Below are 23,456 nucleotides of genomic sequence, written 5' to 3'. Positions count from 1 at the left end.
CTGAGGGGTAACACTTCCACACAGAGGGTGGCGGGTGTATGGAACGAGGTAGTTGAGGCTGGGACTATCCCATCCTTTAAGAAACAGTTGGACAGGTACATGGATAGGACGGGTTTGGAGGGATATGGGCCAAGCTCGGGCAGGTGGGACTAGTGTAGCTGGGACATGTTGGCCGGTGTGGGCAAGTTGGGCCGAAGGGCCTGTTTCCACACTGTGTCACTCTATGACTAGTGTAGATGGGACACGTTGGCCGGTGTGGGCAAGTTGGGCCGAAGGGCCTGTTTCCACACTGTGTCACTCTATGACTAGTGTAGATGGGACACGTTGGCCGGTGTGGGCAAGTTGGGCCGAAGGGCCTGTTTCCACACTGTGTCACTCTATGACTAGTGTAGATGGGACACGTTGGCCGGTGTGGGCAAGTTGGGCCGAAGGGCCTGTTTCCACACTGTGTCACTCTGTGATTCTATGGCTCTACATCCTAGACATATCTCTTAGCTCAACACGAGCTGTCCACGACTGCTGTCCAAAGCAATAATTTTATTGAGAAGAAAAGGAACTGCAGGAGCTGGCTTGCAATGGGAAAAAAAGACACAGAGTGCTGGAGTAACTCAGCGGGTCAGGCAGCATCTGTGGGGAACGTGGATAGGTGACGTTTCACAGAGTGCCGGAGTAACTCAGCGGGTCAGGCAGCATCTCGGGAGAGAAGGAATGGGTGACGTTTCGAGTCGAGACCCTTCTTGAGACTGAAGTCTAAAGTCTCCTTTCTCGATGCTGCGTGAAAGGGCTGTGTGTTGTCTTTGGGCTGTGTGTTCTCTAAGATGGATTCACTGCTCTGTGTATATTTTTGTCTTTCAAAAAAAAATGTACACCTCTTGAGCTGGCAGCTACCAATTATCTCGGAGCGCAGCGTTTGTGATTTAGCTGCGTGCAGTCTTCACGGTGGGGGGGGGGGGGGGGGGAGAGAAAGGAGGGGGAGTAGATTTTGTTTTCTTCTGAAGACAGACGCGAGAAGGTGGAGTAACTCAGCGGGTCAGGCAGCATCTCCGGAGAGAAGGAATGGGTGACGTTTCGGGTCGAGACCCTCCTTTGGACTGGGAGTCGGGGGGAGAGGGAGACGGGATGGGAATATTCCTACAGAGATGCTCTCTCGCACACACACGCACACACACACTCACACTCGCGCTGCCTCTCCCACTCTCTCGCACACTCACCCGCACACACACATGCTGCCTCTCACACTCTCGCACACACACACTCACACTGTCTCACACTCACACACTCGCACACTCACACTCTCTCTCACACTCACACACAATCTCTCTCACACACACACACACACACACTATCACACTCATGCACATTAACTCTCATACACATACAGTCTCTATCTTTCACACACACACTCTCCCTCTCACACTCACGCACACTCTCACACACACTCTTACACTCTCCCTCTCACACTGTAACACACACACACACTGTCTCTCACACTCACACACAATCTCTCTCACACTCATACACACACACACTCTCTCTTTCACACTCAGGCACATTAACTCTCTTACACATACACTCTATCTTTCACACACACACTCACACTCTCTCTCACACTCACACACACTCGCACACAATCTCTCTCACACTCACACACACGCTGCCTCTCACACTCACACACAGTCTCGCACACACTCTCTCGCACACTCACACACAATCTCTCACACTCACACACACGCACCCTGCCTCTCACACACACACACTCTCGCGCACACACACACACACACACACTATCACACTCAGGCACATTAACTCTCATACACATACAGTCTCTATCTTTCACACACACACTCTCCCTCTCACACTCACGCACACTCTCACACACACCCTTACACTCTCCCTCTCACACTGTAACACACACACACACACTGTCTCTCACACTCACACACAATCTCTCTCACACTCATACACACACACACTCTCTCTTTCACACTCAGGCACATTAACTCTCTTACACATACACTCTATCTTTCACACACACAAACTCTTACACTCACACACTCTAACACACACACACTGTCTCTCTCACACTCACACACACTCTCTCACACACACAAATTCACTGTCACACACGCATGCACACACTCTCTTTCACACACTCACACCCTCCCACTCACAAACACACACACACTCTCGCACACACTCACACTGTCTCTCACACACACACACTCACGCACACTGTCTCTCACACACTCACACACACACACACACACACACACACTCACACTGTCTCTCACACACACACACACACTCACACTGTCTCTCCCACTCTCGCTCACACACACACACACACACTCTCACACACACTCACACTGTCTCTCACACACACTCACCCTGTCTCTCACACACTCACACACACACACTCACGCACACTGTCTCTCACACTCTCACACACACACACACACACACTCACGCACACTGTCTCTCACACACTCTCACACACACACACACTCACACTGTCTCTCCCACTCTATCCCACTCTCACTCACACACACACACACACTCTCGCACACACACTGTCTCTCCCACTCTCAAACACTCGCACACACACACACACACACACTCTCGCACACAAACACACACACACTCTCGCACACACTCACACTGTCTCTCCCACTCTCCCAAGCATAAACTTACACACTCTCTCGCACACTCTCTCACACTCACTCTCACACTCACTCGTGCACAAGCACACATGCGCACAACAGCATTGCAAGCGTTGTGAATGAAGGAACTGCAGCTGCAGGTTTAAGCTGAAGATGTACACAAAGTGCTGGAGTCACTCAGCGGGTCGGGCAGCATCTCAGGAGAAAAAGGAATGGGTGACGTTTCGGGTCGAGACCCCCCTTCGGTCCCGACCCCAAAACGTCAGCCATTCCTTCCCTCCAGAGAAGCTGCCTGTCCCGCTGAGTTACTCCAGCACTTTGTGACTCAAGGAATGGGTCGACTGGGCTTGTATTCACTGGAATTTAGAAGGATGAGAGGGGATCTTATAGAAACATCATTAAATTCTTAAGGGATTGGACAGGCTGGATGCAGGAAAAACGTTCCCAATGTTGGGGGAGTCCAGAACCAGGGGGCCACACACAGTTTAAGAATAAGGGGTCGGCCATTTAGGACTGAGATGAGGAACAACCTTTTCAGTTGTGAATCTGTGGAATTCTCTGCCACAGAGGGCAGCGGAGGCCGATTCACTGGATGTTTTCAAGAGAGAGTTAGATTTAGCTCTTAGGGGGCTAACGGAATCAAGGGATATGTGGGGGGAGAAAGCAGGAACGGGGGAACTGATTGTGGATGATCGGCCATGATCGTATTGAATGGCGGTGCTGGCTCGATCGAAGGGCCGAATGGCCTCCTGCACCTATTGTCTATGTTTCTAATCGTTGTAATTAATTATTAAGGGGTTGGACACGATAGAGGCAGGAAACATGTTCCCGATGTCGGGGGAGTCCAGAACCAGGGGCCACACACAGTTTAAGAATAAGGGGTCGGCCATTTAGAACTGATATGAGGAATTTTATTTTTCAGTCAGAGAGTTAGACAATAGACAACAGGTGCAGGAGGAGGCTATTCACCTCTTCGAGCCTGTACGCACCGCCATTCAATGTGATCATGGCTGATCATTCTCAATCAGTACCCCGTTCCTGCCTTCTCCCCGTACCCCCTGACTCCGCTATCCTTAAGAGCTCTATCCAGCTCTCTCTTGAATGCATTCAGAGAATTGGCCTCCACTGCCTTCTGAGGCAGAGAATTCCACACATTCACAACTCTCTGACTGAAAAAGTTTTTCCTCATCTCCGTTCTAAATGGCCTTACCCCTTATTCTTAAACTGTGTGTGGCCCCTGGTTCTGGACTCCCCCAACGTTGGGAACATGTTTCCTGCCTCTAACGTGTCCGACCCCTTAATAATCTTATACGTTTCGATAAGATCCCCTCTCATCCTTCTAAATTCCAGTGTATACAAACCTAGTCGCTCCAGTCTTTCAACATACGACAGTCCCGCCATTCCGGGAATTAACCTGGTGAACCTACGCTGCACGCCCTCAATAGCAAGAATTATGCCTTTATTTGTCCCGCACCGGGGGAATTTACATTTCCTGGTTTTTATCTCACCCTTTGTTTTTACAGGTAACTGTGGCCTGTTTCTGTTATCATCGTTGCTGTTTTTGCGCACCTTTAATTCATTTAAACATTGCCCTCTCCAACTTTAGATAGTTACTCTGTCCCTCTCTTCATTCTTGCTATGGAGGGCGTGCAGCGTAGGTTCACCAGGTTCATTCCCGGAATGGCGGGACTGTCGTATGTTGAAAGGCTGGAGCGATTGGGCTTGTATACACTGGAATTTAGAAGGATGAGGGGGGATCTTATTGAAACATATAAGATAATTAGGGGATTGGACACATTAGAGGCAGGAAACATGTTCCCAATGTTGGGGGAGTCCAGAACAAGGGGCCACACAGTTTAAGAATAAGGGGTAGGCCATTTAGAACGGAGATGAGGAAGAACTTTTTCAGTCAGAGAGTGGTGAAGGTGTGGAATTCTCTGCCTCAGAAGGCAGTGGAGGCCAGTTCGTTGGATGCTTTCAAGAGAGAGCTGGATAGAGCTCTTAAGGATAGCGGAGTGAGGGGGTATGGGGAGAAGGCAGGAACGGGGTACTGATTGAGAGTGATCAGCCATGATCACATTGAATGGCGGTGCGTACAGGCTCGAAGGGCTGAATGGCCTACTCCTGCACCTATTGTCTATTGTCTATTGTCTTCCCCTCCTCCTTCCCAGTTCTCCCACTGCCTTCCCGTCTCCACCTAGATCCTTCCTTTGTCCCGCCCCCCCCTGACATCAGTCTGAAGAAGGGTCTCGACCCGAAACGTCGCCCGTTCCTTCTCTCCAGAGATGCTGCCCGACCCGCTGAGTTACTCCTGCACTTTACGTCTACCTTCGGTTTAAACCAGCACCTGCAGTTCCTTCCCGCCCGCCTATATTCCTTAGCTACCTCAGTTTATTTACCTATAGTTTGCATGCAATGTATTTGCATCTTGCACACCACTCCGACCTGAACAACCCTATTCTGTCGGAAGAACGCTGCCTCACAGCGCCAGAGACCCGGGTTCGATCCCGACCACGGCTGCTTGTCTTTACGGAGTCTGTACGTTCTCTCCCCGTGACCTGCGTGGGTTTTCTCCGGGCGCTCCGGTTTCCTCCCGCACTCCAAAGACGCGCGGGTTTGTAAGTTAATTGGTTTCAGTGGACTGTGTGCAGCTTAGAACTGGTGTGAGCGGGCAATCGGTTCTCGGCACGGGCCCGGTGGGCCGAAGGGCCTGTCTCTGCGTTGAATCTCTAAATTACGTTGTCAAGCTGGGAATGGTACAGAGAAGATTTACCAGGATGTTGCCAGGACTAGAGGGTGTGAGCTACAGGGAGAGGTTGAGCAGGCTGGGTCTCTATTCCTTGGAGCGCAGGAGGATGAGGGGTGATCTTGATCTTGAGGGATTACTTAGAGCGCAGGAGGATGAGGGGTGATCTTATAGAGGTGTACAAAATGACGAGAGGAATAGATCGTGTAGACGCACAGAGTCTCTTGCCCAGAGTAGGGGAATCGAGGACCAGAGGACACGGGTTTCAGGTGAAAGGGAAAAGATTTAATAGGAATCTGAGGGGTAACTTTTTCACTCAGAGGGTGGTGGGTGTATGGAACGAGCTGCCGGAGGAGGTAGTCGAGGCTGGGACTATCCCAACGTTTAAGAAACAGTTGGACAGGTACATGGATAGGTCGGGTTTGGAGGGATGTGGGCCAAACGCGGGCAGGTGGGGCTAGTGTAGATGGGGCATGTTGGCCGGTGTGGGCAAGTTGGGCCGAAGGGCCTGTTTCCACGCTGGATCGTTCTATGACTAGTGTAGATGGGACATGTTGGCCGGTGTGGGCAAGTTGGGCCGAAGGGCCTGTTTCCACGCTGTGTCTCTCTATGACTAGTGTAGCTGGGACATGTTGGCCGGTGTGGGCAAGTTGGGCCGAAGGGCCTGTTTCTACGCTGGATCGTTGTATGACTAGTGTAGCTGGGACATGTTGGCCAGTGTGGGCAAGTTGGGCCGAAGGGCCTGTTTCCATGCTGGGTCGCTCTATGACTAGTGTAGATGGGACATGTCGGCCGGTGTGGGCAAGTTGGGCCGAAGGGCCTGTTTCCACGCTGTGTCACTCTATGACTGGTGTAGATTGGACATGTTGGCCGGTGTGGGCAAGTTGGGCCGAAGGGCCTGTTTCCACACTGGGTCACTCTATGACTGGTGTAGATGGGACATGTCGGCCGGTGTGGGCAAGTTGGGCCGAAGGGCCTGTTTCCACGCTGTAACACTCTGTGTGACTCTAAACAAGATTCAGCGGGTCAGGCAGCACCTCTGGAGAACGTGGGGGAGGTGATATTTTGGGTCGGGACCCTACTTGGCCCCCGATTTCAATGTCTGTTTGAGGTCGCGGTGTTTTGGTGTGCCTTCAGGGAGTGGCCGCTTTGAATGTTCTCAAAATAGGAAGTGCATCAAACTATTCTGGGCTGTGCCTTTGACTCATCAGTTCAAACATTAGGGGTCGGCAGGGGTGGCGCGGCGGGTAGAGCTGCTGCCAAACAGCGCCGGAGACCCGGGTTCCATCCTGACCCGCGGGTGCTGCCTGTGCGGAGTTTGTCCGTTCTCCGGGCGCTCCGATTTCCTCCCGCACTCCAAGGACGAGCAGGTTTGTCGGTTAATTGGCTTCGGGAAAAATTGTAAATCGTCCTTAGCGTGTGCGTGTGTGTGTGTGTGTGTGTGTAGGATAGTGTTAGTGTGCGGGGATCGCTGGTCGGCGCGGACCCGGTGGGCCGAAGGGCCTGTTTCCGTGCTGTATCTCTGAACTAAAACTAAAGTAAATCAGCTCCCAGTGTTGCCTGTAAATCGAACACAGAGTTGTGGTAATAAGTTGTAGAAGAAAATAACTGCAGATGCTGGTACAAATCGAAGGTATTTATTAACAAAATGCCGGAGTAACTCAGCAGGTCAGGCAGCATCTCAGGAGAGAAGGAATGGGCGCCGTTTCGGGTAAGAAGGGTCTCGACTCGAAACGACGCCCATTCCTTCTCTCCTGAGATGCTGCCTGACCTGCTGAGTTACTCCAGCATTCTGTGGTAATAAGTTGCTGTAACAGGGGCTTTGAACGAACAATCTTGCCTGATTTTTGTGGAGTGGCCACCTTGTTAAACGTGCGCGAGATGTCAGGTTTTAGTTTAGTGCCGAGATACAGCGAGGAAAGAGGCTAACACTATCACACACACACATACACACACACACACACACACACACACACACACACACACACACACACACACACACACACACACACACACACACACACACACACACACACACACACACACACACACACATACACACACACACACACACACACACACACACACACACACACACACACACACACACACACACACACACACACACACACACACACACACTTTTTCATTAGAACGGAGATGAGGAAGAACTTTTTCAGTCAGAGAGTGGTGAAGGTGTGGAATTCTCTGCCTCAGAAGGCAGTGGAGGCCAGTTCGTTGGATGCTTTCAAGAGAGAGCTGGATAGAGCTCTTAAGGATAGCGGAGTCAGGGGGTATGGGGAGAAGGCAGGAACGGGGTACTGATTGAGAGTGATCAGCCATGATCGCATTGAATGGCGGTGCTGGCTCGAAGGGCTGAATGGCCTACTCCTGCACCTATTATCTATTGTCTATTGTCTACACACACACACACCCACACATACACACACACACACACACACACACACACCCCACACACACACACACACACACACACACACACACACACACACACACACACACACACACACACACACACACACACACACACCCCACACACACACACACCCCACACACACACACACACACACACACACACACCCCACACACACACACACACACACACAGACACACACACCCCACACACACACACACACACACACACACACACACACACCCCCCACACACAGTTTACAATTTTTACCCAAGGCCTACAAGACCTGCACGTCTTTGGAGTGTGGGAGGAAACCGGAGCGCCCGGAGAAAACCCACGCGGGTCACGGAGGGGGGGGGGGGGAGAAGGTACAAACTCCGTACAGACAGCGCCCGCGGTCTGGATGGAACCCGGGTTTCCGGCGCCCCAGCCCGCTGAATGGCGATTTACAGGCCCCGAGCTGATTGCCGTGTTTTTTCCCTCCAGGTTCGTGATCGCCGAGCGGCGGAGATAAGGAGACACGTGCCCTGCCAGAGCGGAGAGGATGAGCGAGCTGGAACAGCTACGACAGGAGGCTGAGCAGCTAAGAAACCAAATCAGGGTACGCTGTGGGGGGGGGGCTGCCTTTGTTCCCCACCTCTGCCGCAAAGGCGGTGGGAGGGGGGGCGCTTGGTTAGAGGGGAGCGCTGGTCAACTTCGGCCAGGACGCTGCTCCTCAGGGGGAGGGATGGGGGGTGTTGTGGTAGCTGCCATGGGGGCCGGACCTCACCCCCTGCCAATAGACAACAGACAATAGGTGCAGGAGGAGGGCATTCGGCCCTTCGAGCCTGTACGCACCGCCATTCAATGTGATGATGGCTGATCATTCTCAATCAGTACCCCGTTCCTGCCTTCTCCCCATACCCCCTGACTCCGCTATCCTTAAGAGCTCTATCCAGCTCTCTCTTGAATGCATTCAGAGAATTGGCCTCCACTGCCCTCTGAGGCAGAGAATTCCACAGATTCACAACTGAAAAGTTTTTCCTCATCTCCGTTCTAAATGGCCGACCCCTTATTCTTAAACTGTGTGTGGTCCCTGATTCTGGACTCCCCCAACATTGGGAACATGTTTCCTGCCTCTAACGTGTCCAACCCCTTAATAATCTTATACGTTTCAATAAGATCCCCCCTCATCCTTCTAAATTCCAGTGTATACAAGCCTAGTCGCTCCAGTCTTTCAACGTACGACAGTCCCGCCATTCCGGGAATTAACCTGGTAAACCTACGCTGCACGCCCTCAATAGCAAGAATATCCTTCCTCAAATTTGGAGACCAAAACTGCACACAGTACTCCAGGTGCGGTCTCACTAGGGGCCTGTACAACTGCACACAGTACTCCAGGTGCGGTCTCACTAGGGCCCTGTACAACTGCAGAAGGACATCTTTGCTCCTATACTCAACTCGGGTGTCACGGCGGGTGGGCGTGGAGGAGAGGCATGTACGCGGAGCGATTCCGACCGAGCTTACCAAAGATACTAGAGGAACAAGATGGACCACTCCGTTGAAATCGCCTATACTGAAGTGTAGTACACACGGGGGTAGTACACAAGGGAGCCATTTTAGTAAGCAAAATCAGCCGGTAGGGATCACCTATACTGAAGTGTAGTACACAAGGGAGCCATTTTAGTAAGCAAAACCCGCCGGTAGGGATCACCTATACTGAAGTGTAGTACACAAGGGAGCCATTTTAGTAAGCAAAACCATCGCTGGTCTGGAGCACTTATACTGAGGTGTAGTACACAAGGGTGCCATTTTAGTAAGCAAACCCCCCCCCCCCCGGTCGGGAGCACCTATACTGAAGTGTAGTACACAAGGGAGCCATTTTAGTAAGCAAAACCCGCCAGTCGGGAGCACCTACACTGAAGTGTAGTACACAAGGGAGCCATTTTAGTAAGCAAAACCCCCCTGTTCGGGAGCACCTACACTGAAGTGTAGTACACAAGGGAGCCATTTTAGTAAGCAAAACCCGCCAGTCGGGAGCACCTATACTGAAGTGTAGTACACAAGGGAGCCATTTTAGTAAGCAAAACCCGCCAGTCGGGAGCACCTATACTGAAGTGTAGTACACAAGGGAGCCATTTTAGTAAGCAAAACCCCCCTGTTCGGGAGCACCTACACTGAAGTGTAGTACACAAGGAAGCCATTTTAGTAAGCAAAACCCGCCAGTCGGGAGCACCTACACTGAAGTGTAGTACACAAGGGAGCCATTTTAGTAAGCAAAACCATCGCTGGTCGAGAGCACTTATACTGAGGTGTAGTACACAAGGGAGCCATTTTAGTAAGCAAAATCAGCCGGTTTGGAGCACCTACACTGAAGTGTAGTACACAAGGGAGCCATTTTAGTAAGCAAAACCATCGCTGGTCGAGAGCACCTATACTGAAGTGTAGTACACAAGGGAGCCATTTTAGTAAGCAAACCCCCCCCCTCCGGTCGGGAGCACCTATACTGAAGTGTAGTACACAAGGGAGCCATTTTAGTAAGCAAAACCCGCCAGTCGGAAGCACCTATACTGAAGTGTAGTACACAAGGGAGCCATTTTAGTAAGCAAAACCCCCCTGTTCGGGAGCACCTACACTGAAGTGTAGTACACAAGGGAGCCATTTTAGTTAGCAAACCTGCCGCTCGCTCTGCCTCTAGCAGTGTAATCAGTGTTTAGGGGGAACAGTATGTGTGATGATACCATTAAAATGCAGAATATATCTCATCAGCCAATTAACGGATTTTTTGTTATTTTTCTTTTTAAATGTTTCTGCCGACTAAAATGGCGCCGTGTCGCACGACGGTTTTTAGGGCCGAGTGGTCTATCTTGCTCCTCTAGTATCTTTGGCCGGAACTGCTCATAGGGCCCAGGGCGCGGGTCCCTTCCCGAGAGCCTCCCCCACACCCCCCCCCCCCCCCCCCCCCCCCCGCGCAACGTGGGCCGCTTTTCCCAAGATGCCCATCGTGCCGCGGAGAGGCGCGTGCTGTACGGGCTGCTCCCGCGCCCTCGTCTCCACGTCCGGACACGCCCTGGCGGTCCGTGTTACCACCTGACGGTCCCCAGTGGGGGGGGGTGTCTCTCTACAAGGGAGTCCTCTCCCGCCCCGCCCCGCCCCCCCCCCCCCGGATTTACATCGGGGGCCTGGGGTGGAGAGTGTTGCCCAGAGACGCGGCCTGCTACGGGTACTTGAGCCGGTTCACGGACTCGCCGGGCCGCCTGTCGCTTCCGCGGCGAGGAAGAGAACGCGTTCCACGTGTGCGTGCAGCGCGAGAGGTTGCACCTCCTGTCCGAGTATCTGAAGGGGCCGCACCTCAAGTTTTTGGCTCCGTTTTAGCTCCACGCTCCTGATTTTCGGGCTCCCGGTACAGAGGGGGGAGGGTCGGGAGGGAGGGGGAGGGTCGGGGGTCTGCTCCTGGGCCTGGCCAAGATGGCCGCTCGCTGGTCCTGGCAGTGGGTAGTCGACCCTTTTCTGGGCCTACGTCCGTGCCCGCGTGTCCCTGGAGATGGGAACGCGCACACGCGGTGCCCACGGGGACGCTGGGGGCCTTCCGTGATCGCCGGTCGCCGCGGTGGGTCGAGCGTACTATTGACGAAGTTGGCGGGATGTTAATTTGATTACTGTCATGTTTGTAAACTGCCGACACAGACAGCTTTCGATTTGATCGTGTTACTACTTTGGTTTTGTTTTGGAATAAAGTATTTGTTAAAAAGCAAATCCCTTTGCACCTCCGATTTCTGGATTCTCACCCCATTTGGGAGGAAGGGTCTCGACCCGAAAACGTTACCCGTTCCTTCTCTCCAGAAGGAGTGAGTGACACTAGGGACGGTCACGGCGGTAGAGTTGCCGCCTTACAGCGAATGCAGCGCCGGAGACCCGGGTTCCATCCCGACTACGGGCGCCGTCTGTACGGAGTTTGCACGTTCTCCCCGTGACCTGCGTGGGTTTTCCCCGAGATCTTCGGTTTCCCCCCACACTTCAAAGACGTGCAGGTTTGTAGGTTAATTGGCTCGGTAAATGTAAACATTGTCCCCAGTGTGCGTGTAGGATGGTGTTAGTGTGCGGGGATCGCTGGTCGGCGCGGACTCGGTGGGCCGAAGGGCCTGTTTCCGCGCTGTATCTCTAAACTAAAGATGCAATTACTCTTTGACCCGCCGAATTACTCCAGCATTTTCGTGTGTCTGTGTTCAACGGAAGGAGGGTTGGTTGGTGTGATGGTCTGGGCTGTGTCCGCAGCGCTCTGCAACGTGGTGGCTAGCTCGAGAGAGAGGCGATCGGAATGGAGAACGTGGCCCACTGAGATCAACGTCCTAACGCGCCCTCTGTCTCTTTTCTTTCTCGCAGGACGCAAGGAAAGCATGTGGGGACTCCACGCTAACCCAGGTGAGTCCTCCAGGTGAACCTGGGCCTTCTGACCAAAGGAAGGCCTTCAAGGCCACGGGACAAAATGTCCGCCATGTTGGGGGGAGTCCAGAACCAGGGGCCACACACAGTTTAAGAATAAGGGGTCGGCCATTTTAGGACTGAGATGAGGAACAACTTTTCCACCCAGAGAGTTGTGAATCTGTGGAATTCTCTGCCACAGAGGGCAGTGGAGGCCGATTCACTGGATGTTTTCAAGAGAGACTTAGATTTAGCTCTTGGGGCTAACGGAATCAAGGGCTACAGGGAGAAAGCTGGATCGGGGGAACTGATTGAGAATGATCGGCCATGATCGTATTGAATGGTGGTGCTAGCCCGAAGGGTCGAATGGCCTCCTCCTGCACCTATTGTCTATGTTTCTAATCGTTGCAATTAATTAGGTGTGGCTGGCAACAGGACAGGCCGGAGCGCCAAAGGATAATGTACGGTATTCTTCCGGACATGGGTTTCTGGGGAAAAGACTCTCCCTTCGATCTGGAAGTGGAACCAAGTCTTATTGAGTCCCGTTGTCTGTAACGGTACAGGCCGTCACGCTACACGACGCAGCGGGTAGAGCCGCTGCCTCACAGCGCCGGAGACCCAGGTTCCATCCCGACCGCGGGCGCCGTCTGTACGGAGTTTGTACGTTCTCCCCGTGAGCTGCGTGGGTTTACCCCGAGATCTTCGGTTTCCTCCCACACTCCAAAGACGTGCGGGTTTGTTGGTCAATTGGCTCTGTGTGTGTGTGTGTGTGTGTAAATTGTCCCTAGTGTGTGTGTGTGTGTGTGTAGGATAGTGTTAGTGTGCGGGGATCGCTGGTCGGCGCGGACCCGGTGGGCCGAAGGGCCTGTTTCCACGCTGTATCTCTTAAACTAAACTAAACTAAACTAAACTTGTTTTATCATATCATATCATATATATACAGCCGGAAACAGGCCTTTTCGGCCCTCCACGTCCGTGCCGCCCAGTGATCCCCGTACATTAACACTATCCTACACCCACTAGGGACAATTTTTTTTTACATTTACCCAGCCAATTAACCTACATACCTGTACGTCTTTGGAGTGTGGGAGTAAACCGAAGATCACGGAGAAAACCCACGCAGGTCACGGGGAGAACGTACAAACTCCTTACAGTGCAGCACCCGTAGTCAGGATCGAACCTGAGTCTCCGGCGCTGCATTCGCTGTAAAGCAGCAACTCTACCGCTGCGCCCCCGTGCCGCCCATAGACAATAGACAATAGACAATAGGTGCAGGAGGAGGAACAGGAACGGGGTACTGATTTTGGATGATCAGCCGTGATCGTATTGAAAGGCGGTGCTGGCTCGAAGGGCCGAATGGCCTATTGCTGCACCTATTTACTATGTTTTTACAGTGCCAGAGACCCCAGTTCGATCCCGACCAAAGGTGCTTAGTTGGCGGATTATTGCTGCTCGATCCAAGGCACCCAAGTATAGTGTTGCTAACTAGTGTTGCCAACTGTCCCGTATTAGCCGGGATATCCCGTATATTGGGCTAAATTGGTTTGTCCCCTACGGGACCGCCCTAGTCCCGTATTAGGCCCGGGGGACGCTGTAGGCCCGGACGCTGTAGGCCAGGACGCTGAAGGCCCGGACACTGTAGGCCCAGACACTGTAGGCCCGGACACTGTAGGCTGCTGTAATCCCGGACGCTGTAGGCCAGGACGCTGTAGGCCAGGACGCTGAAGGCCCGGACACTGTAGGCCCAGACACTGTAGGCCCGGACACTGTAGGCCCGGACACTGTAGGCTGCTGTAATCCCGGACACTGTAGGCCCGGGCAGTGTAGGCCCGGAGGCCCGGGCGCCGCCTGACGGAGGTTGCCTAGCAACCCGCCTCCCGGCCAGGGGCGGCCGCCATTGGTGGAGCGGCTGTGGGGCAGGGCGGGGCGGGGCGGTGACGTCACCTTTTGTCCCTTATTTGGGAGTGAGATAGTTGGCAACCCCTACCGTGTGACCCACGTGGGTTTTCTCCGGGTGCTCCGGCTTCCTCCCAACACTCCAAAGGCTGCCCAACCTCTCCCTAGAGATTTGTCTTTCCTTCTGGTCTTCGCTGGACTCGACAAAACCACGTCTCACACTTGAGAGGAAGATTTGCGGTCGACTGATTTAACTGATGATATACATTTGAGCCATTTGCAACCCCTGCTGAGTTTAAAAACATAAAGCAGCCCTTTTCACAGGCTCCCTGTTGTCACATAATTAAAAGCAATAGAAGAACGAGGGGCGGTCAGCGTGCAGCGGGTAGAGCTGCTGCCTCACAGCGCCAGACACCCGGGTTCCATCCCGACTACGGGTGCCGTCTTTACGGAGTTTGCACGTTCTCCCCGTAGGGTTGACAACTTCCTCACTCCCAAATATGGGACAAAAGGTGACGTCACCGCCCCGCGCCCCCACGTGACCTCACCCAGTCAGCGGCCACGTGCTCCCGCTGCACCAATGGCGGCCGCCCGGGCCTCCGGGCCTACACTGTCTGGGCCTACACTGTCTGGGCCTACAACGTCCGGGACTACACTGTCCGGGACTACACTGTCCGGGACTACAATGTCCGGGCCTACAGTGTCCGGGACTACACTGTCCGGGCCTACACTGTCCGGGCCTACAATGTCCGGGCCTACACTGTCCGGGCCTACACTGTCCGGGCCTACAACGTTCGGGCCTACAGCGTCCGGTCCCACAAGGTCCAGGCCTACACTGTCCAAACCTACAGTGTTTGGGCCTACAACGTCCGGGCCTACAACGTCCAGGCCTACAGCGTCTGGGCCTACAGCGTCCAGTCCTACAACGTCCGGGCCTACAATGTCCGGGCCTACAATGTCCGGGCCTACAACGTCCGGGCCTACAACGTCCGGGCCTACAACGTCCGGGCCTACAACTGTCCGGGCCTACACTGTCCGGGCCTACACTGTCCGGGCCTACAACGTCCCGGCCTACAGCGTCCGGGCCAACAGTGTCCGGGCCTACAGTGTCCGGGCATATAGCATCCCCCGGGCCTAATACGGGACAAGGGCTGTCCCATACGGGACAAACCAATTTCGCCCAAAATACAGGATGTCCTGGCTAATATGGGACCTTTGGCAATGCTAACTCCCCGTGACCTGCGTGGGTTTTCTCCGAGATCTCTGGGTTTCCTCTCCCACTCCAAAGACGTGCACGTTTGTAGGTTAATTGGCTTCGGTTAGAAATTGTAAATTGTCCTCAGTGTGTGTGTGTGGGATAGTGTTAGTGTGCGGGGATCGCTGGGCGGCGCGGACCCGGTGGGCTGAAGGGCCTGTTCCCACGCTGTATCTCTGAACTAAATTAAACTAGAGAGTCCGGAGTCCTAGACAATAGACAATAGACAATAGACAATAGACAATAGGTGCAGGAGGAGGCCATTCAGCCCTTCGAGCCAGCACCGCCATTCAATGCGATCATGGCTGACCACTCTCAATCAGTACCCCGTTCCTGCCTTCTCCCCATACCCCCTCACTCCGCTATCCTTAAGAGCTCTATCCAGCTCTCTCTTGAAAGCATCCAACGAACTGGCCTCCACTGCCTTCTGAGGCAGAGAATTCCACACCTTCACCACTCTCTGACTGAAAAAGTTCTTCCTCATCTCCGTTCTAAATGGCCGACCCCTTATTCTTAAACTGTGGCCCCTTGTTCTGGACTCCCCCAACATTGGGAACATGTTTCCTGCCTCTAACGTGTCCAATCCCCTAATTATCTTATATGTTTCAATAAGATCCCCCCCTCATCCTTCTAAATTCCAGTGTATACAAGCCCAATCGCTCCAGCCTTTCAACATACGACAGTCCCGCCATTCCGGGAATTAACCTGGTGAACCTACGCTGCACGCCCTCAACAGCAAGAATGTCCTTCCTCAAATTTGGAGACCAAAACTGCACACAGTACTCCAGGTGCGGTCTCACCAGGGCCCTGTACAACTGCACACAGTACTCCAGGTGCGGTCTCACTAGGGCCCTGTACAACTGCACACAGTACTCCAGGTGCGGTCTCACTAGGGCCCTGTACAACTGCACACAGTGCTCCAGGTGCGGTCTCACCAGGGCCCTGTACAACTGCACACAGTACTCCAGGTGCGGTCTCACTAGGGCCCTGTACAACTGCACACAGGACTCCAGGTGCGGTCTCACCAGGGCCCGGTACAACTGTAGAAGGACCTCTTTGCTCCTATACTCAACGCCTTTCAACGTACGACAGTCCCGCCATTCCGGGAATTAACCTAGAGAACCTACGCTGCACGCCCTCAATAGACTCTCCCACTAGTGGAGACATCCTCTCCACATCCACTCTATCCAAGCCTTTCACCAGACAGTAAGTTTCAATGAGGCCCCCCCCATTAAACAACGTCTTATACAACTGCAACATGACCTCCCAACTTCTATACTCAATAAGACAGACGCAAAATGCTGGAGTAACTCAGCGGGTCGGGCAGCATCTCTGGAGAGAAGGAATGGCCGACGTTTCGGGTCGAGACTGATGTCAGGGGAAGGGTGGGGCGGGACAGAGATAGGATGTAGTCTGAGACAGTCAGACTGGTGGGAGAACTGGGAAGGGGGAGGGGATGGAGGGAGAGAGGGAATGCAAGGGCTACTTGAAGTTGGAGAAGTCAATGTTCGTACCGCTGGGGTGTGAGCTGCCCAAGAGAAATATGAGGCGCTGTTCCTCCAATTTGCGCTGGGCCTCACTCTGACAATGGAGGAGGCCCAGGACAGAGAGGTCAGTGTGGGAGTGGGAGGGGGAGTTGAAGTGCTGATCGATACTCAATGCACTAGTGTAGGAAAATAACTGCAGATGCTGGTACAAATCGAAGGTATCACAAAATGCTGGAGTAACTCAGCGGGTCAGGCAGCATCTCTGGAGAGAAGGAATGGGCGATAACAGACAATAGACAATAGGTGCAGGAGGAGGCCATTTGGCCCTTCGAGCCTGTACGCACCGCCATTCAATGTGATCATGGCTGATCATTCTCAATCAGTACCCCGTTCCTGCCCTCTCCCCGTACCCCCTGACTCCGCTATCCTTAAGAGCTCTATCCAGCTCTCTCTTGAATGCGTTCAGAGAATTGGCCTCCACTGCCTTCTGAGGCAGAGAATTCCACAGATTCACAACTCTCTGACTGAAAAAGTTTTTCCTCATCTCCGTTCTAAATGGCCGACCCCTTATTCTTAAACTGTGTGTGGCTCCTGGTTCTGGACTCCCCCAACATTGGGAACATGTTTCCTGCCTCTAACGTGTCCAACCCCCTTAATAATCTTGTACGTTTCGATAAGATCTCCTCTCATCCTTGAGACTGATGGGTCTGAAGAACTTCTTCAGTCTGAAGAAGGGTCTCGACCCGAAACGTCACCCATTCCTTCTCTCCTGAGATGCTGCCTGACCTGCTGAGTTACTCCGGCATTTTGTGAATAAATACTCAACACACTGACTGATGACGGCCAACGTGCCAAAAGCCTTTTGACCGCCCTACCCACCTGTCGGAAGAAGGGTCTCGACCCGAAACGTCGCCCATTCCTTCTCTCCAGAGATGCTGCCTGACCCGCTGAGTTACCCCGGCATTTTCTGATGCCTACCAGTGACGTTACCTTCAACAATAGACAATAGATACAGTAGGCCATTCGGCCCTTCGAGCCAGCCTCGCCATTCAATGTGATCACGGCTGATCATTCTCAATCAGTACCCCGTTCCTGCCTTCTCCCCGTACCCCCTGACTCCGCTATCCTTAAGAGCTCTATCCAGCTCTCTCTTGAATGTATTCAGAGAATTGGCCTCCACTGCCTTCTGAGGCAGAGAATTCCACAGATTCACAACTCTCTGACTGAAAAAGTTTTTCCTCATCTCCGTTCTAAATGGCCGACCCCTTATTCTTAAACTGTGTGTGAAACATAGAAACATAGAAACATAGAAACATAGAAACATAGAAACATAGGTGCAGGAGGAGGCCATTCGGCCCTTCGAGCCTGTACGCACCGCCATTCAATATGATCATGGCTGATCATCCAACTCAGTATCCCGTACCTGCCTTCTCTCCATACCCCCTGATCCCTTTAGCCACAAGGGCCACATCTAACTCCCTCTTAAATATAGCCAATGAACTGGCCTCAACTACCTTCTGTGGCAGAGAATTCCACAGACTCACCACTCTCTGACTGAAAAAGTTTTTCCTCATCTCCGTTCTAAATGGCCGACCCCTTATTCTTAAACTGTGTGTGGCCCCTGGTTCTGGACTCCCCCAACATTGGGAACGTGTTTCCTGCCTCAAACGTGTCCAACCCCTTAATAATCTTATACGTTTCGATAAGATCCCCTCTCATCCTTCTAAATTCCAGTGTGTACAAGCCCAGTCGCTCCAGTCTTTCAACGTACGACAGTCCCGCCATTCCGGATGGATTCTGGTTGAGAAATGGGGGGGGGGGGGGGAAATGGGTGCTTTAAAAACATTGTGCACGTGTGTGTGTGTGTGTGTGTGTGTGTGGGGGGTAATGAAATCTCTGCTCCATCTCAGGAGATGAACAAAGAGCAGAATGGAGTTGTGTTGCTATGGAGACTGCTGTATCTGGTACTGTGTGTGTGTGTTGCAGAACTGGAAGGGCATCAAACGCCTGCGTTTATTTCGAGAGGTCTCCGAATACAAAGAAGCAGGGATCGACACACGAAGGTGGAGTAACTCAGCGGGTCAGGCAGCATCTCTGGGGAGAAGGAATGGGCGACGTTTCGGGTCGAGACCCTTCTACAGACTGAGAGTCAGGGGAGACACAGCATAAGGGCAATGAAGAAGGGTCTCGACCCGAAACGAGATCCCATTCCTTCTCTCCAGAGATGCTGCCTGACCCCAGCTGAGTTAATCCAGCTTTCCAAACATAGAAAATAGGTGCAGGAGGAGGCCGTTCGGCCCTTCGAGCCTGTACGCACCGCCATTCGTTGTGATCGCGGCTGACCGTCCACAATCAGTAACCCGTGCCTGCCTTCTCCCCATACCCCTTGATTCCACTAGCCCCTAGAGCTCTATCTAACTCTCTCTTAAATCCATCCAGTGAATCGGCCTCCACTGCCCTCTGTGGCAGAGAATCCCACAAATCCACAACTCTCTGGGTGGAAAAGTTCCTTTTCACCTCAGTGTTAAATGGCCTCCCCTTTATTCTTAGACTGTGTGTGTGTGGCCCCTGGTTCTGGACTCGCCCAACGTTGGGAACATTTTTCCTGCATCGAGCTTGTCCAGTCCTTTTATAATTTTATACGTCTCTATAAGATCCCCCTCTCATCCTTCTAAACTCCAGCGAATACAAGCCTTTTGTGTCTCTCTTTGGCCGAACCCGGAATCTGCCGTTCCTTCGTGTACAAAAACAGGGATGTAATGCTGGGGCTGGTCAAGCCACATTTGGAGCATTGCGAGCAATTTTGGACCCCCGTATCTGAGGAAGGACGTGCCGGCTCTGGAGAGGGTCCAGAGGAGGTTTACGAGAACGATCCCAGTAATGAGTGGGTTAACGTACGATGAGCGTTTGTGGGCACTGGGCCTGTACTCGCTGGAGTTTAGAAGGACGAGGGGGACCTCATTGAAACACACAGAACAGTGAGCGGCCTGGATAGAGTGGATGTGGAGAGGATGTTTCCACCAGTGGGAGAGTCTAGGACCAGAGGGCACAGCCTCAGAATTAAAGGACGTCCCTTTAGGAAGGAGATGAGGAGGAAACCGCCCTGCCTTGAGGCGGTCACGGTGGCGCGGCGGTAGAGTTGCTACCTCGCAGCGCCGGAGACCCGGGTTCCATCCCGACCACGGGCGCCGTCTGTACGGAGTTTGTACGTTCTCCCCGTGACCTGCGTGGGATTTCTCCGAGATCTCCGTTTTCTTCCCACACTCCAAAGACGTGCAGGTGTGTAGGTTAATTGGCTCGGCGTATGTGTAAATTGTCCCTTGTGTGTGTGTGTGTGTGTGTGTGTGTGTGTATGTGTGTGTGGGATAGTGTTAGTGTGCGGGGATCGCTGGTCGGCGCGGACTCGGTGGGCCGAAGGGCCTGTTTCCGCGCTGTGTCTCTGAAGTTAAAATGGCCGCCGCGATCCGTGCATCAAAATGGTGGACAGGCTCTAAGCTGAACCAAACGAGCTGTGGATTGTTTGCTGGGGGATGGGGGGGGGGGGGGGGGGGTTGGGGGGGCAGGGACGGGTGCTTTAAAAAATATCGTGCGGAGCGGAGTTACCCACGCGTGTGATCCATTGTTTCAGATCACGGCCGCTCTCGATCCTGTGGGCCGGATCCAGATGAGGACACGCAGAACCTTACGTGGACACTTGGCCAAGATCTACGCCATGCACTGGGGCACTGACTCCAGGTACGTCCCATCACCCCTCCACCGGCCCCTGGAAACCGCAGATCACAATCATAATAACGTATAATATTATTAAGGGGTTGGACACGTTATCATATCATATCATATATCATATCATATATATACAGCCGGAAACAGGCCTTTTCGGCCCACCAAGTCCGTGCCGCCCAGCGATCCCCGTACATTAACACTATCCTACACCCACTAGGGACAATTTTTACATTTACCCAGCCAATTAACCTACATACCTGTACGCCTTTGGAGTGTGGGAGGAAACCGAAGATCTCGGAGAAAACCCACGCAGGTCACGGGGAGAACGTACAAACTCCTTACAGTGCAGCACCCGTAGTCAGGATCGAACCTGAGTCTCCGGCGCTGCATTCGCTGTAAAGCAGCAACTCTACCGCTGCGCTACCGTGCCGCCCTGTTAGAGGCAGGAAACATGTTCCCAATGTTTAGGGGAGTCCAGAACCAGGGGCCACACACACAGTTTAAGAATAAGGGGTCGGCCATTTAGAACGGAGATGAGGAAAAACTTTTTCGGTTGTGAATCTGTGGAATTCTCTGCCTCAGAAGGCAGTGGAGGCCAATTCTCTGAATGCATTCAAGAGAGAGCTAGATAGAGCTCTTAAGGATAGCGGAGTCAGGGGGTACGGGGAGAAGGCAGGAACGGGGTACTGATTGAGAATGATCAGCCATGATCACATTGAATGGCGGTGCGTACAGGCTCGAAGGGCCGAATGGCCTCCTCCTGCACCTATTGTCTGTTGTCTATAATCATACTTTATTAGCCTTCTAAACTTCATTTGCCGTACAGTCACCTGTACACTAAGACTCTCGTTTGTTCGTTTGTTCCGGAACTTCCGCCAAAACGGTCCACGATAGCGCAACAATTTCAGCCCCACCTTACTCACCGTCGTCCCTTTGGTGCCAATGGAAGAAGTTTCATTGAAATCGGTGTTATATTTATAAAGTTATTCACATTTTAAAGTTTAAATCTATCTCCTAGGGAGGGAGGAGGGGGGAGAAGGGGGGTTGAGGGGGATGGAGTGGGGGAGGGGAGGGGAGGGGAGAGGAGGGGTGGAGGGAGAGCGGGAGGGGGAAGATGGAGGGAGGGAAAGGGAGGGGAGGGGAGGAGGGGGGAGAGGGGACTGGGGAGGGGGGTTTAGGGAGAAGGGAGGGTGGAGGGGAAAAGGGAGGAAGGGAGGAAGGGAGGGGTAAGCGAGGAGGGAGGGGGAGGGGCGGAGGAGGGAGGGGAGGGGAGGAGGGGGAGGGAGGGGCGGGGACTGGGGAGGGGGTGAGGGAGAAGGGAGGGTGGAGGGGGAAAGGGGGGAAGGGAGGAGGGAGGGGGAGGTGGAGGGGAGGGGGGCGAGAGGGGAGGGGGGACTGGGGAGGGGGAAGGCGGGGAAAGGGAGTAAGGGAGGAGGGAGGGAAGGGGAGGGGGAAAGGGAGGAAGGGAGGGGGGAGGGAAAGGAGATGAGGGGGTGGAGGAAGGAAGAAGGGGGGGAGGGAGGGAAGGGGAGGGGGGCGAGAGGGGAGGGGGAGAGGGGACTGGGAAGGGGGTGGAGGAAGGAGGGAGGGGGGAAGTGGAGGGGGTGGAGGAAGGAAGGGGGGGGGAGGGGAGGAAGGAAGGGGGGGGAGGGGAGGTGGGAAGGGAAGAGGAGGGGAGGAGGGGGAGGGGAAGGGGAGGGGAGGTGAGAAGGGAGGAGGGAGGGGGAGGTGGAGGGGGAAGGGGGGCGAGAGGGGAGGGAGGAGGTGGAGGGGAGGGGAAGGCGGGGAAAGGGAGGAGGGAGGGGAGGAGGGTGAGGGAGAAAGGGAGGAGGGAGGGGGGGGGTGAGGGAGGGGGGGGTGAGGGAGAAGGGAGGGTGGAGAGGAAAAGGGAGGAAGGGAGGGGTTGGGAGGGAGGGGGGGGAGATGAGGGGTGGAGGAAGGAGGGAGGGGGGAAGGGGAGTGGAGGTGGGAGGGGGAGGGGGGAGAGGGGAAGGGAGGAGGGAGGGGGGGAGATGAGGGGTGGAGGAAGGAGGGAGGGGGAGGAGGGAGGGGGAGGAGGGAGGGAAAGGGAAAGGGAAGGAGGGAGGGGGAGGAGATGAGGGGGTGGAGGGGGAAAGGGGAGTGGAGGTGGGAAAGGGGGGAAGGGGAGGGGAGTGGGGAGGGGGCAGGGGGGAGGGGGAGGGGGGGAGGAGAAGGTGCTGAACCAATGCAGGAGAGGTTTGGGCCTAAGGGTCCACTTGGTCGGTACCAATTAAAACCAACAGGACACACCAAACCCATTTCAACGTGAACGCCCACCACACTGACTCCTCCTCACTCCTCACTGTGATGGAAGGCGAAGAAAAATAGTTCCATCTCTTCCCTTCTTTGTCCTCCAGCGGTCGAGGGCCTCGGGCCTTCCGTTGACGGGGCGATCTTGGGCTCCCGGGGCCGGCGGCGTTTGGGCCCTCCGCGTCGGGGGCGATCAAGCTCCCGGATCGAGGGGGGGAATCTCAGCTCCCCCCGCGCCGGCCGATCGGAACCGTCGGGTCGGGGCAGGTCGAACCCCCTGCGGCCTTTGGAGATGCAATAAGGCTGCAGGGTGACTTGGACAGGTTGTGTGAGTGGGCGGATACATGGCAGATGCAGTTTAATGTGGATAAGTGTGAGGTTATTTCACTTTGGAAGTAAGAATAGAAAGGCAGATTATTATCTGAATGGTGTCAAGTTAGGAGGAGGGGGAGTTTCAACGAGATCTGGGTGTCCTAGTGCATCAGTCAATGAAAGGAGCATGCAGGTACAGCAGGCAGTGAAGAAAGCCAATGGAATGTTGGCCCTTCATAACAAGAGGAGTTGAGTATAGGAGCAAAGAGGT

General features: G+C 53.8%; 1 protein-coding gene across 1 annotated transcript in view; it reads left to right on the top strand.

Annotated features, from left to right (window-relative positions):
* LOC144609670 (guanine nucleotide-binding protein G(I)/G(S)/G(T) subunit beta-2-like) overlaps positions 1–23,456 on the top strand; it is a 97,402-nt gene that overhangs the window by 51,563 nt on the left and 22,383 nt on the right. Inside the window, exons 2-4 of the mRNA XM_078428173.1 lie at positions 8,327–8,441; positions 12,203–12,241; positions 20,508–20,615. Coding sequence (XP_078284299.1) covers positions 8,385–8,441; positions 12,203–12,241; positions 20,508–20,615 — 204 coding nt within the window. The 5' untranslated portion in view covers positions 8,327–8,384. The remainder of the gene's footprint in view (positions 1–8,326; positions 8,442–12,202; positions 12,242–20,507; positions 20,616–23,456) is intronic.

This window comes from Rhinoraja longicauda, chromosome 34 (genome assembly GCF_053455715.1).
Source record: "Rhinoraja longicauda isolate Sanriku21f chromosome 34, sRhiLon1.1, whole genome shotgun sequence".
Lineage (NCBI taxonomy): Eukaryota > Metazoa > Chordata > Chondrichthyes > Rajiformes > Arhynchobatidae > Rhinoraja > Rhinoraja longicauda.
Note: the sequence above shows the minus strand (reverse complement) of the source record. Positions and strands in the feature narration are given on the sequence as shown.